We start from the raw sequence: 15,940 nt of genomic DNA, 5'->3' as shown, positions 1-15,940 counted from the left end.
GGCGTCTCCAATCGACACCCAAGCGTCTACAGTCGACCCTTAATAATCTTTATACTCTAGCTCTGCGTCTACAGTTGACAACTGGATTTGAGTTCCTAACCCTAACTTGTTCCCCTAACTAACTTGCTGCGCAGCAATAATAACCGACAGACTTCAGCAAATGTCCTTTTATAGCTTTAATCACAGCCGGGAGAGTTCTCAAACAATTCTCAGAGAATCTCACCCACAAAAGTAATGCAAAAGTTTTTATAGAATAGGAACATGGCGAAAATGACATGATACATTACATAATTTCCCTACAATTTGATTGGTTCTTCATAGGCAAACCCTTCTGTTAGGTAGAAGCAAACTCTGTTTTCTGGATTACTTCATTGTTAGTCACAAGTTTTTTTTAAATAGATAGAGGATTTGATAGAGGATTTGGCCCCGAGACGCAGCATGAAAGACCAGGTGCTGGCGGAATGAAAGTCAACAAGAACGAACGAGAGTCAACAAGTAAATGCGAAGTAAATGCTTGAAATTTAAACATGTCAAGACAAAAGAAAATCGATGAGGATATGGAGGAAATTCGAAAATCTCTGAGCATGTTGTCTGAGGATCTTGCTCGAGTTGCTAAAAAACAAGAAATGCTGGAGGAGCTAATGTCGGAAATTAAACAATTAAAAAGTTTGGTAAAAGAAAAGGACATGGTGGTCGACCAGTTGGAAAGAAGGATTGATGAGTTGGAACAAAATGCAAGAGGGAATGACTTGATTATTAGTGGGCTTGATATCCGAAATAGATCTTACTCAAGTGTGGCTGCTGGAAAGGATGGTGAAGATATTTCGAGCGAAGAACAGCAATCGCTCGAATATCAAGTGATGCAATTTTTCAAGACAAAGGACATTGATATTAAAAGCAAAAATGTGTCATCTTGCTACAGTCTTCCGAGGAAAAACAAACAAACAAAGCCAGGCATTGTCTTGCGGTTTGTCGCGACTAAACATAAGAGAGACATTCTAAAGCAAGGAAAAAAACTGAAGGGGAGCGATGTTTACATAAATGAACATTTAACCAAAAAGAATGCTGATATAGCCAGAGTGGCGAGGAACCTACGGAAACAAATGAAGATTCAAGCAACATGGACAAGAAATGGGAAGGTGATAATCAAACTAAACGGAACGCCTGAGGAAGCAAAGATTATCACGGTAAGAGATCTATGCGAACTTGAAAGATTTAAAACATGAACCTTGAAATGAATGAATTGCACTCTGATGGAAATGGCAGTAGTCCTAGATGGACCAGATTGTGTGATGTTTTTGGAAGAGGATGGTTAATTTGGGGCTCAGGGCTATTGGGCCTACTGACTGTGTCTATTTCGATGGCCTTGGAATGCCGTTGTGGCGAGGGGGGCGTGGTTTCGCATGGCGGCGATGATCTTCTTCCCTCCCGGGTTTCGGCACCACTGTAATAAGGTTCGTTGTTGTGATGGTGTAGGAAGGAAGAAGGCCACAGCCGTGAAACTGGATGGATGGATTGTCTGTGCGTACGGATCATAGATAGAGGATTTGGCCTACAAGTGTTGCATATTTTAAATGACAATGACTGATTGTATGCTTAAAGATTACGTGTTTCCCTTTATTGATGGCCATGACAAAGATTTAGACCAGCCGAAGAGTGATAAAATGGACAATGAAATGTCAATGTCAAGTTTAGTTACACCCTATCTGAATTACACGCACAGTAGAAGATCAGAAGATCTGGATGAAAGAGCGCACGATGTGGGGAGTGAAATAGACCCCGAGAGGAATTTATATTATGACTCCACAACAGATGGGTCCAACTGTAAATATTTCACTGAGAAACAATTCAATGACATTGTAGAGAGGGATGGAGTTTATATTATCCATCTCAATAGCAGAAGTTTAAATAGAAATTTCTGCAATATTATGGATTATTTGAAGCGGCTGAAGAGGACATTTGATGTCATTGCGATTTCTGAGACATGGTTACGAAATGATACTGTTGAAGACTTTGGAATAACAGGCTATGAAATGTTCTTTGTAAATCGGACTCTAAAGAAGGGAGGTGGAGTGGCCTTATACGTTAATACTGCCCTGCAATGCAAGCAGGTTGTCACTATGTCAAAAGAATGTGTTGGGAATTTTGAAATAGTTACTGTGGAAATAGAGATGAAAACAAAGGATCAGTTAGTTTGTATGTTTGAGAAGGTGGTAGGTAGAAAAAATGTTTTTGTTTGTGGAGATTTTAATGTTGATCTTTTGAATTCACAAGGCCACAAAGGTACCACAGACTTTATTTATACAATGGATAGCCTAGGTTTATTTCCAACAATCACAAAGCCGAGTAGAATTACAGCACATAGTGCTACATTAATTGATAATATTTATTCAAATGTTATTGATGATGTTGTAGGGGGATTGTTGATGGAAGACATAAGTGACCATTTGCCAATTTTTGTTTATTATAATTGTAAATTAAATGGAGAAGCACCTGTAAGGAGGAAAGGAGAATGGAGGCTGAGGACTCCTGTAACCTTGAAAGCCTTTAAGGAAGATCTATTAAGATATAATTGGGAAACTGTTTATGTTAATGATGCAAATGAAGCGTATAGCTCTTTTTTGAATATTTATTTAAAGTTATATGAAATGAATTGTCCTTTAAAAATGTACATTGACAAAAGGAGGGAACAAAAACCATGGATGACAAAAGGGTTACTTAATGCATGTAAAAAGAAAAACACACTATATAGGGTCTTTTTAAGACAAAGAACGGAAAAAGCTGAGATGAAATATAAGGTATATAAAAACAAACTAACGAAAATACTTAGGATAAGGAAGGAGACATATTATAGCAGTTGTTTAGAGGAAAATAGAGAAAACATGAAAGGAATGTGGAAAGTCATAAATGGTTTAATAAGAAATAAATCTAAAGAAGCTGCATATCCTAAATTTATAATAAAAGATAACATGTGCATAGACAAGAAACAAGATGTGGCCGAAGAATTTAATGATTTTTTTGTTAATGTGGGACCAAATCTTGCAAGGGATATTGTTGAACCAAAAGAGAAAAATGGATTGGATGAATTAATTGAAAACAATCTGCAAAGTTTGTATCTAAGTGAGGTTAGTGAATCTGAAGTGAGGGGAACGGTTTTAAACTGTAAAAGCAAGAGATCACAAGACTGCAATAACATAGATATGTCCTTAGTGAAAGAAACCATAGAAGAAATTATCAAACCATTGACACACATATGTAATGTTTCATTTAGGACGGGAATATTCCCTGACCAGATGAAGGTAGCAAAGGAATCCGTGTATCATTCGTTCAATCGTTTTTTGATTTAATATTGAAAGTAGAAAAATGAGAAAACAGTTCCTTTTTCGATTTTTCATTTTTTCCAAAAAAACGAAAAACAAGAATTCAGCTTGATTTTTCGTTTTTCGTTCTGAGGTAGCAAAATTAATAAACAGCTGGAAAATTCGATTTCTACACGTGGGCGGGAATGAAACGCCCCTTTCCTCTGATTTGTCAGCCGAAGATCAAACTGTCCCGTCATCAGCTCTTCCTCAGTTCTGCACTGCAGAATAAGAGTCCTCCGTTGTGTGGATTCTTAACACGTTTATTGCAACTACATTTAATCTTTTTTTCATCAAACAACCAGACTAACGAATGGTTCGACACAACCCGTACTGGGAAATAAACTACACAGGGCTTTCTTCTGTGTAGATATAAATTCACCTAACTTTATGCTTTGCATCAGCTCGGTATGCAGGGTAAATGACGGCTGTTAGCCTAACATGGTCGCCCTCGATCGCCCAGTAATTTTTTTTTTAAATAATAAATGTAGATATAGATAATCAATATAATTAGTTGTAAATTAAATATTTTAACACTTATAGAAAAAGAAAAGAATAATGCATTGACTATATATATAGCCTAAGCCTAGGCTATATTAACATAAACGCATGAACTGTCATTCAGACTGACTATCTAACAACCGGAGGGAGAACAGAGAACAACAGAGATATTAAAATACATACTCTTCTGAGTTTTATAATGTAGGCCTTATTGTGTTTTATTAAAATTTATTAATTTATATCTCAAAGATGTGCGCTTGTGCGCAGTGCACTGGGTCATGTTGAGAGGGAAACAAACGCATTTTATTATTAGCCTATTCAGAAAAAATAAAACCGGTAAATAAAATTCAACATTAACATTATAAACACTATTAATAACATATAGGCTATTTCTATGCGTATTTTACTTCCCCTTACCATTACTTCCCCTTTGACATTTGCCTAGCCTATGTCAAATCCTTAAATGAATGGTATTCAGAAAACAACAAGAATAAAAAATAAGTAGCCACGTATAATAAAAATATAACCTAATAGCTTATAATAATAGCCTATTGTGTCCTTTATTATAAACAACATTTAGCCTATTTTAAACGCCAAGCCTAAACAAATTTAGGCTATTTGAATCGAAACTGAAACTGTACCGACGTTGGTTTCGCGCATCTCGGTCCCAAGTTTCCATATTTGCAATGCAAAATTTGGATGCTAACTAGTAATGTAAAGAAGGCTTTAAACTTCAGTCGAGTCCCAATATAGGCCTACACGTATCGGCTAAATCATCATCTTCACAGCATGGGAAATGAGTTTGGAATAACTGCTGTGCGGCACAGCCTTTATATTGTAGGCTACAACAGACAAATTAAATTAAGCAGAATAACTTTTTATATATTTGGTTGACTGTGTTTTATTTTAATAATGAACAGGCTGCGATGTCAAGTTAGCAATGCCAGAAGTGAACTGATAATAGCCTATGTTGTGAGAGCGAGCGATGCGTCGGCGCCATCACTTGGATTTGTTGCTCAGCAGGGGAAATAACTTTGTTATTCGTTACTCTGTCATTCGAAACAGTAAAAAAATATATTTTTATTTGTGTACATTCAAAATGACTACAAAATGTTATGCCTTTGAAAAATAAAGAAAACAACATGATTTCTACTTTAGTGCGTCTCAGTCTCCTTGAACATCTTTCTGGCGCACACCAAAAATGAACCAAAATAGAGTGAATAGCCTTCGGACGCGCCTACTTTTCAAAGTCAACATTTAGATTATTTGAAGTAAAATGCATTATATAGTCACTTAGGAATAAAACTCAGCGTGGTTCATGATAAAAAAATTAAAAAAACGTTACAGTTCGGAAAATATGAAAATAGCAATCCCCTGGCACTTGAGAACTCTGGTCTACAAAGAAGAAAGCCCCGTCTAGTCTATTCCCCAGTACGGGTTGTGTCGAGCCATTCATTAGTCTCGTTGATGGAAAACATGAAAAAGTTGCAATAAACGCGTTAAGAATCCACACAACGGAGGACTCTTATTCTGCAGTGCAGAACTGAGGAAGAGCTGATGACGGGACAGTTTGATCTTCGGCTGACAAATCAGAGGAAAGGGGCGTTTCATTCCCGCCCACGTGTAGAAATCGAATTTTCCAGCTGTTTATTAATTTTGCTACCTCAGAACGAAAAACGAAAAATCAAGCTGAATTCTTGTTTTTCGTTTTTTTGGAAAAAAATGAAAAATCGAAAAAGGAACTGTTTTCTCATTTTTCTACTTTCAATATTAAATCAAAAAACGATTGAACGAATGATACACGGATTCAAAGGTTATACCTTTGTTTAAAGCAGGTAATACAAATGATTTATCAAATTATAGACCTGTATCACTCCTTCCGCAGTTTTCTAAAATATTGGAAAAACTTTTTGGTAAAAGGTTGGATAGTTTTATCAATAAATATAATATTTTGACTGAGCAGCAGTATGGATTTCAGGCCAAGCAGTCAACCGGACTTGCAATAATGAAACTAGTGGATGAGTTAAGTAAGGCCACTGATGATAAGAGAGTGAGTCTGGGTGTCTTCATTGACCTGAAAAAGGCATTTGATACTATCAATCACGATATTCTCCTGAAGAAGCTGTTTAAGTATGGGGTCAGAGGGGTTGCATATTCTTGGATTTGTTCATATATAAATAACAGAACACAATTTGTTTCAGTTGATGGAATTATGTCAAGTCCCCTGAAAATTCTTTGTGGGGTTCCACAGGGCTCTGTCCTGGGACCAAAATTGTTTATTTTATATTTAAATGATCTTTGCAGGGTCTCAGGTGTTCTTAAGTCTATTCTTTTTGCGGATGATACCAATTTTTTTTTATTCTGGGAAAGAGTTAAAGGATATTGTGAGAAATGTAGAAAGGGAGATGGAATGGGAGATGGAATGGGTTAAGAAATGGTTTGATATTAATAAGCTGTCACTGAATATGAGTAAAACAAAGTTTATGATTTGGGGTAAAAATAGTGCGACAGACGTAAAAGTAAGAATAGGGGTGGAGGAAATAGAAAGAGTTAATGAAATAAAATTTTTGGGTGTTATATTAGATTCTAAACTGGGGTGGAAAAAGCACATTGATTATGTAAAATCTAAAATCTCAAAGTCAGTTGCGATATTAAATAGGATTGGGAATTTGTTAAATAAGAAGGCATTATTTATGTTATATTCATCATTATTTGTTCCATATTTAACTTATTGTCTGGAGATTTGGGGTAATACGTACAAGACGTACACCCAACCACTTTTTATTTTACAAAAGAGAGCCTTACGTATCATCACAAGATCACAATATAGGGATCATACAAACGATTTATTTTTTAAAATTAAACACTTTAAAATTTGACGATTTAGTGGATTATAAGGTTACATTGATAATGTATAAAGCATATTATAAAATGCTGCCTGATAACATTTTGAGTATGTTTGAGAAACGTTATTGTAAGTATGAGTTAAAAGGAACATGTTTGTTTAAAAAACTGAAGGTACGAACAAATATTAGATGCAGAACTATCTCTGTAAGAGGAGTGAATTTATGGAATTGTTTGCATATAGACCTTAAATTGATACAAACAATAAGTGGATTTAAAAGGCTCCTAAGAAATAAGATGATACTTTCATATAGATAAGTTTTGGGTAATTAATTTCTATGACTTTGTTGTTTCAAGTGTTTGCAAGAAGAGAATTGAGCACTGTTGACTGTTTGTGAATATTGAGAGGGATAGGCGTTAATAAGCCTTGAGCTTCAGCCTATACCCTTTGGTTTAATCAAAAGTTATGTATATGATAAGTTGTATATTTGTTGTATATTTGTTAGTGATAAACCAAATAAACGAAATGAAATGAAATGAAAATACCTACAATAGTATGAACTATTGTTACTGGAAAATTCCCACATTTATTGCCAATAAGCTTGATGCATTAGAACTAAGGGTAGGGTTAAGATTAGGGGTTAGAGTTTAGCTTTGGGGTAAGTGCACTATAGCATGCAAGTACAGTATAGGTATTGTATCAAATGGTTAAGTATACTAAAGTGTGACCAAATTATCTGTTGTAGTATAAATGGTGAGAGGGTGGTGATCTCTGTTTTAGAAATATCTGATTATCATGCAATATCACACAATGACATCACAACATCATTTAGTAACTTTTAGCAACAAATCAACCATGGTCTGTCTAAATATTCAATTCTGATTGGCTGGAAGTTCCAGTCAGTTTAATCATTTTGTTTTCACATTGGGAGGTTCTTTGCCTCCACAGCTAACCATGAACTAGCTCTTACTTATAGCATCCACACATAAAAATTATTCACAAAAAAACACAGATGTAAATTCATGGCTACAAATCACAAAAAGAGAACAAGAAAATGATCCTGATCCTGATACAAATTATAAAGATAATTATGACCCCAGGATACATCACTGAGGATGTGTCCCAGTGCATCTGCATGATGTATCTTTTACATTTACATCTGGCGCAGCCAGTGACTCCCAGGAATAGACTGGGTGGCAACCAAGGATAGTTTGTTGGCAACTGGAAAGACAGTTGGCAGCCGGGAAGACGGCACCCAGGACAGGAAGGGCCAGCTACCCAACCTGAATCTTCTGTGAGGGAGAAACCCAAAATTGCTACGGAAAAACCTTCTGAGATATACCCCCCGGGGAGCCCGAGAGGGGGGGAACCCCAATAGGACGGATCTAATGTTATCGACCCAGGCAAATGGAAATTCGACAATGCAAGCAAGATGCATCTGCGGAAAGGTATGCAAGAACCTGCACGGCCTGAAAATACATCAGGCAAGGATGAAATGCATGGAGCGGGAGAGTGTACTGCAGCGCACAGGATCTGATCCTGGTGAGACGCAGGAGGAGCCCGGCCAGGATTCACCCCACAGAGCCCAGTCCCTCCAAACAGTAGAACCCTCCAATCCCTGCAGAATAGTCCCACAGAAGCGGATCAAGTGGCCTTCAGCTAACAGCCAAAGATTGTGGTCGCAGTTTGACATCGATGTTAGCAAAATCCTTGAAGCTACAGCTAAGGGAGAAGTGGACAGCCGGCTGGAGGCCATGACGGAGATGGAGAATTTGAAAATAGATGGAGAATTTTGAGATATGCTTGTGAAATACGTCTGTATGAGCCTACATTTAGGCGGTCATTATTCGAAATTCTTAATGGCCAAATATGTGTACCAAGGAGTAGGCAATACATGGAGTTGTGCTATAGGCTTGCAAGGCGATACGCCCGCAGCGAACGCGCAACTGCAGGCTCTGACAAACACACATAACAGCAAATAATACTTCTGCACAATGTGTCTCTTTTTACAACAAAAATGTGAATTCTGCCGGTATTCAGACAGTCTCATGCATACAGATACAGATTCGGACAAGAATCGCCTACGTAGGCGATTTTTTTGACATTTCTAATTGTAAACACAGCCATGTTGAAGCCTGCAATAATGTTTTTCATTCATGTTATGGCAGTCCAATCTGCTTATTGTTTTTCGAGAATTCTGCACTCCTATTTGTCATTGTGCACGAAACTTCACGCCAATAAATCATCAGGAATATTGCTGACTTGTGCGCGTCTCTAACGCCCTCTTTACGTTCGTCCTAATGCCTGTTAGTTGTCCGTGGATTTGCCTATATTTGGTGTTATTTGCTGTATATAAACGTCTTTAGACATGCAAAATCGATTTTACAACCGATTCAATGAAGACTTGTCTCAAAAATCGAACAGGATTTTTTTCACAAAAGTGACAGCCCAAGAAAGCAAACCGGTCACTCATTTGTAGGTTGCATTGACACCTAGCGGTGGATGCAAGTAAAACAGTATAACATAGTAACCAGTAACACCATTAAAATGATATTTTCATATGATACATATTTTTTTGTTTACTTTTTCTAACATTACAGCATATTTAGCTATACATTTTAAGACAATAATGTTATGTTTTGTTACAGCTAAAGATCGGCTTTTTAATGATGTGGTCTCTGACATGAAGAAACAAGAAATAAAGTTCCCTGGATCAATGGCTGATGTCGATATAAGACGTTACGTGCTTGCAATCGTAAACTCGTTGTGGTATCTGGATGGTACAAAAGAAAACATTCAAAGAAGAGCCCTGAACCAGTCTGGATCCATAACCTGTATTCCAGAAAGGTAATTAATGCAATCAAAATGAATCAACAGCACAATTTTGATAGCAGGATTTTAAAGACAAGGAGTACTGACAATGGAGTACAATGGTGTAGACAATGGTGGTTTGGTGAATGTATTTTAAATAAATCTTTCAAAGTTGGTCTGCCATATCACTGCATTATGTTGTTGTGATATTCTGTGTTTCAGGTTCATGAACAATTACAATGGGTACAATGACTACAAGAGAAAGAAAATCAAGGCACCACAACTGGACTCAGCATCACTCAAGACTCATGTTACAAGTTTGCAAACACTAATGGAACAGAACTTTGTATCATTGTGGGGGGGCTATGCCAAGGACCTGGAACATCTAGCAGTTTCCATGAGTGAATATGCCCATTTCCTTGACCTTTCGTCAAAGGCTCAACTGGTTCGTCAGTCTCTGCCTCATCCAGTCAGAAAACTGGCCGAAAATGTCGAAGTCTTACACTTCAAGGGAGGACCAAAACAAACAACGTACTCCCTAATTGAGGACCTTGTGAACACCAAGGACTTTTACGAGCCAATAATTTTTGATAAATGTCAACATGCAGCATCACCATTCAAGAATAGAACAGAACAGAACGGCAACGTTTTCTTGATGGATTCAATGCTGTGGGAGTGGCTGTTGACCAAATAAGGTATGAGTTGATCATAAGAATATTTTTTTTACATAGTGCTTGTGATGATTGGACTCAACATTGAAACATTGTGTTTGAAGTGTAGAAACTGTTTACTGCTTGTAGGTGTACCCAAATGTAATGTTCTCTAAAGTTCTTGCCAATTTCAACAGCACTTGTTAAGTTACTTGTATTCAATGTTTTTTGATATGATGGAGGGAGAAACTCCTTTATTAAATGGTTATCTTTGATCTTTTATACAGGTATGATCCTGGTGGCAATGTTGGGGGGGTTTGCATTTTTTGGAAAGTTCCAGCCATGAGAGAGGAGGAAGAGTCAATGACCAAGGCAGTCCAAATAATGAAAACAATGGAATCCAAGTTGCCCGTCTATCATACACGAACAATGTGGAAGGATTTCATCAAGACCGTATCGTCAGCAACAAACAACTCATTGCCGAAACATGTTCTACGTCACATCTACGCTGAATACTTATCTGACGCATCAGCTGACCAAAACCCGGCTGTTGATGAACGAGTGAGACAGGCAATCTTAGGTGAGGACCTTGAACTTGTCACTGACCTTTGTCATCTAAATAAAGGTCGTCCCCAAGACACCTTTGACACTTTCTTTGATAAGCTGAACATGGAACTTGAGCAGATGTCATGGGGTCGCCCACCTGTCCGAGTTCATCTCTGTGAGGGATCTAATTGAAAGAGTATCCAAGAAGTGTCCACCAAACACTCCGATCCCCAGTGAGACTACTGTACTGTTTGCCTTTATTCCCAAAAATGCTTACAGCAATGTGGCAAAGTTGTACAAAAGTAAAGTACACATGAAATTTCAGGTTCAGACACGACAGCTACGGTCATCACACCCAGATGACCATTACTGCGCAGCTCTCTTTAAGTACATGCGGTCCTTTGCAGTCGAGCACAGGGATTTAACAACGTTTCTCTGTGTAGATGATAAGTCTAAAATAGATTTCGGAGAGCCAGGATTAGCCATGTCATCTGGAGTGCAGGGGAAAAAGTCCTTAGTAGCTTCAAGTGGTCTGCTCGGAGCCCTCGACCATGACCAGCAACAGAAAGGGTCATTTACTCCATCTGTGTACCTCAATGTTGAGATACCAGAGACTGTTGACGACTCCTTCTATAGGGGTCAAGTCACTGTGCTCCTGAAGGACTCCATATTCCAGCCTAGCAGTGCCTTCCGGCACGCAACAGAGATGATGAGGCTTCTGGGAAACGACATGGACAAGGTGAAGCCCTTCTTGATCATTTATTCCGACGGAGGGCCTGACCACAGGGTTACCTATGAAGGTGTAAAACTGTCCCTGGCTGCTGTTTTCAGGGCGCTAGACTTGGACATTCTTGTGGCTGGGCGCACAGCGCCGGGACACAGCTGGGCAAATCCAGTGGAGCGAATCATGTCTGTTCTAAACCTTGCCTTCCAAAACATTGCTCTGTACAGACAGGAATACTCAGCAGAAGTTGAACAGGTTTTGAGAAGCTGTGGTGGGATGCAGGATATTCGAAAGAAAGCCAATATGGTGGAGAAGCTCAGAGATGAGTGGAGTGGATCTGTCAAATCTATGAAAGATTTACTGGAAGAGCGCATCACTCGTGTTCAGCTGAAAGGAAGGCCATTCACTGTTCTGGAACCAGCATCTGATTTTGCAATCCATCAGGAACAGGCTGATATTATTGGCAAAATTGATGCTTCAATAGAGATCGGCAAGTACCACAAGAAAGACCTTGCAAATAAGGAAAACTACAAAACCTTCATGGCCAAACATTGTAGGGAGAGAAATTACATTGTGCAATTTCGCAAATGTGGTGATCGTGCTTGTTGTAAGCCCTTGAGAAGCAGTGTTGAGGGAGACCTACCAGCTTGGATACCAGATCCTCTGCTTTCAGAAGATGGAGCCCACTTTCAGTCTTTTGATTCCTTGTTTGGACAAGAAACATCTGAAAAAGACATGCCAAGGGGAAGCAAGGAAACTCTGACATCTGTCGCAGAAACACAACAGGTATGCATTTAAAGAATTTGACACACTCCTGAACTTTGTCATGTTATCTGCTGTTCTCTTTAGGTTTTAACTGATGTACAGTGTTGTGGTGGTGTTTGTTGCATGAAATCACATATTTGTTTTCCTCTGAAAATCCACTTTAATTGAAATCTAGTGGCTTCTTTATTTCTTGATTCTGCCTCATTTTTTTTCTTCTTCAAATGAATGCAGCTGGAATTCATGTAATAAACATGTTTTTTGACAAAGATTTCAAATTGTTTGTGATCTATATAGCCTGCATCAAAATGAGGTTTGCAATGATGCGCCCGAAGGCACGGGTTGAAGACCCAGTCAGTGACGTCACAATATGCTAATTTGTTTAAATTCACACCTACGTAATCACCATCACCAAATTTTAACTTTTTTTTTTTTTACATTGAATCTTGAAAAAAATATATATACCTACCTACCGACCCTTTTTTTTTTTTTTTTTTTGCTGTTACTGCAAACCAAAATATTTTTAAGGATGGCCTGGGCGGATAAAAGCTCTCAGTTCTCCTACAAACACTCACTCTCTGCCTCTGATGAACATCACTGACACTGATCTGATGCTCTACTGCTGTATGGACTATAGGACTGAGCAATCTCACTGCACAAAACTGGACTATGAAAGTAAGATTTTCCCCCAGATTATTTAATTTAACACTTTCCTAGTGTATTTTTAATTTAATTGCTAGTTAAAACAAGAGACAAAGATGTGAACTTCATTTATTTTGCATCATCTTATGCATCAAACCTCAAACTGAATAAAAAATCTGTATTTTTCTGTGTCATGTGTGTAGATGTGAGCACTGGAGATGTGGATCAGCAGAATACAGATACTATCAGTCATGATTCAGTGATCCTCAGTATCAGCCCATGGCTGCCTGTCGTCTGTGTGCTACTGTTACTGGTGTCAAGTGTCTGTGTGTGTTGGAGACAGGGGTGATAGTAGAAAAAAATCCTGAGCAAAATGAATCCCTTTCTGCACAATGAACTTTTTTCCCTGGGAGGTAAGCAGGCCCCTAAGCCAAGATATATACCCTGATTAACATAATTGTCAAGCGGGATCCAGGGGTGTGCTCCCCTAGGAGAACATTTTGATAAATAGTCCCTTAAATGATAGAGTCTTGTGACTTTTGTGGATATAAATGGACATCATTCAGACATGAGATGAACAAACCCAATACAAGCCTATATTACAGTAGCAGGTTTCAGTAAGTCAAATTTAAGACCATTTTAAGACATTTTAAGACTATAAAGATTGAAATTTAAGACCTACGACGCATTGCCAAAAAAATATTCAAATCGAAGTATTCATTATATTTCAATGAATTCAGTCATTGAAAAAGCATTTATTTAATTTACAGATAAAGCAATCACATTAGTAACCTTCCACAACCAACAACGCGTGTCAGAGAAAAGAACAGAATCAGATATAATTTTTTTTTTTTATAGAAAATTGTACTTTGCATATTATACTGCAAAAAACACATAATCAATTGATTTCAGTTGATCATAACTAGAGATGAAATGGCATGAACATTTCATTTCATGACTATAGTGACAAAAATTATGACGGTTATCACAGAATCCTGTACAAAAAGTACTAATACTACACAATGAAATCAATTCACCAAGTTTTATGTCGAAAACCAGCAAATAACAAATAAAATAAGCATCAATATGCACTTTTTGTTTACATAAACATTAAAATAATACCATTAAAAATTATAGCCTGATTTTAAAATTGTCTTGCAACATGTTATACTAACATGTACAAGTTCAAAAAGTTTTGACAAAATTGTTTTTTATAAAAAGATAAACCTCACATATTTCAGACTTTAAATTATTATTTATGAAAAGAATGAGTCAAAAAAATATATATAAATTACTGACATTTACAATGCACAGATATTTTATTATTAATAGTAAAATTATGTCCGATTTTCCCGTGGCGTCTGCGCTCTCCACAACGACAAAAAAGCTTGAGTGACTAATGGATTTCCACGGCACCGCCGAAAAACATGGAAAAAACGAGCGCGTCGCTTCAATTATGAGCGCGCTTATTACCGCTTACCGCGCGCCTACATTTGAATGAACTTGAGCGCGCAAAAGATGCGATATATGAACGGCCTGTTGGCGAGCTACCTCAAATCAGGCCACGATAATTTTTTCATCAAGTTAGATCTACCTTTATCGACAAGTTTGGTGTCTTCCCCTGGCTTCATAAAGTTGCACTCCATGACTTTGGCTATGTTTCGCGCTGCCAGTGTGGGAAACACATTCGTAGTGTATGGGAAACACAAAACAAATTCGCACGTGGAGTGACCGCTGAATCAATCTGATTGGCCAAAACCCAAGACCAGCCCCTGCCTACCCTATTACCGATTGGCTGAAGTAGGCTTACTGGTGTGGTTTAGTGAAAGCAAAGCCCCTCTCACGCGAACGCGAACCTGATTTTATTTTATTTTTTTCGCAGACACGTCTGTACGCCGGAAATCCGGCGTGGCGCCGGAGCGCTATCAGGCCTGTGGAGAGCAACAAGACTACAGAAAGGTGAATATTACGATTTTATGAAAACATCATACAGCTTTAAAATAATCTGATTACATTCAGTTACTCTAAAGTAATAAAATACTAGCTACTGATTACATCTTCAACAAAGTAATTAGATTACTGTACAAGATACTTTAGTCTATACAGTATTTGATGCAATTACATCAGTAGTAACTATAATAAAACTTCTGAAAAACTAAGAGTATCTTAGAGTAATGCATTACACCTAACACTGATTACATTATATTTACTATGTTTTTGTTTGTTTTCTCTAAAGGTTGTGCAAGACCTAATGACCTGTACCAGGACTGGATTCACAGTAGTGTTCAGGTCAGAATCTCTCATACATTTCTGCTGTAATATAAGTTTGCAGGTTTCCTAGTGGTCAATATTTGAGATGCAAAAATTAGATATTGTATAAATACATATATATTTTATTTATACAGCTGTACAGTACATAATGCACAAAGTCTTCTGTTCCAGTATACCACATTATTATTATTTTTTTATATATTTTTTCCTTTGTCTTATTTAAATGTTCTTTCTGCTCTTGTGTCATACATGTATATATGTATATATGTAAGAGCTCCTGAAAAAAAAAATCCTTGTGTGTTTGCACACACTTGGTGAATAAAGCTCATTCTGACTCTGATTTTGATTCAGTTATCTTTAAGCTGATCACATTCCCTTTTTTCTTGCTTTACAGGGTGAAATAAAGTTCGGTCATTTTATGATGAGACGTGAGGATTATTTGTTAAATCATAATTTCAAAATTCTTTATACACCTAACATGTCTTGCGATGTCATATACACCTTATACATATACATATACATTCTTTATACACCTAACATGTCTCACATACAATAGCAAGTTATTGAATTCACACTGAATATGTTATCTTGTTGTGATTATGTGGCATCATAAAGCACCTCTTTCTGACTGAAATTTTAACAACATTGGCTATATGGATACATTTATTATCAATGTGTTTTCTATTTGTAATTTTAATGAGATTTACAAATAGTTAAAAAAGCAAAAAGCAACACTTCTAAAAAAAATGTGTATAAAAACCAAACTGAAATGAAGAAGTAAAACTTTTGGATGCATTTGCTTGTGGGTGATGTCTAGGTAATGACTTTT

The 15,940-nt window shown here is 37.3% G+C and overlaps 2 protein-coding genes across 6 annotated transcripts in view; one reads left to right on the top strand and one right to left on the bottom strand.

The window, feature by feature from the left end:
- Positions 1-15,940, bottom strand: part of LOC307153945 (uncharacterized protein) — an 88,564-nt gene that overhangs the window by 16,539 nt on the left and 56,085 nt on the right. The window lies entirely within an intron of this gene.
- On the top strand, positions 9,388-15,537 carry LOC307153944 (uncharacterized protein). The gene is made up of 2 exons (XM_079863756.1): positions 9,388-15,129; positions 15,506-15,537. Exon 1 carries the CDS (start codon positions 11,026-11,028, stop codon positions 12,232-12,234), a length of 1,209 nt encoding a protein of 402 aa, XP_079719882.1. The 5' UTR covers positions 9,388-11,025; the 3' UTR covers positions 12,235-15,129; positions 15,506-15,537.

The sequence above is a fragment of the Squalius cephalus genome (genome assembly GCF_949319135.1).
Source record: "Squalius cephalus genome assembly, chromosome: 25".
NCBI classification, from domain to species: Eukaryota; Metazoa; Chordata; class Actinopteri; order Cypriniformes; family Leuciscidae; genus Squalius; species Squalius cephalus.
This window is presented reverse-complemented; position numbering and strand designations above follow the sequence as displayed.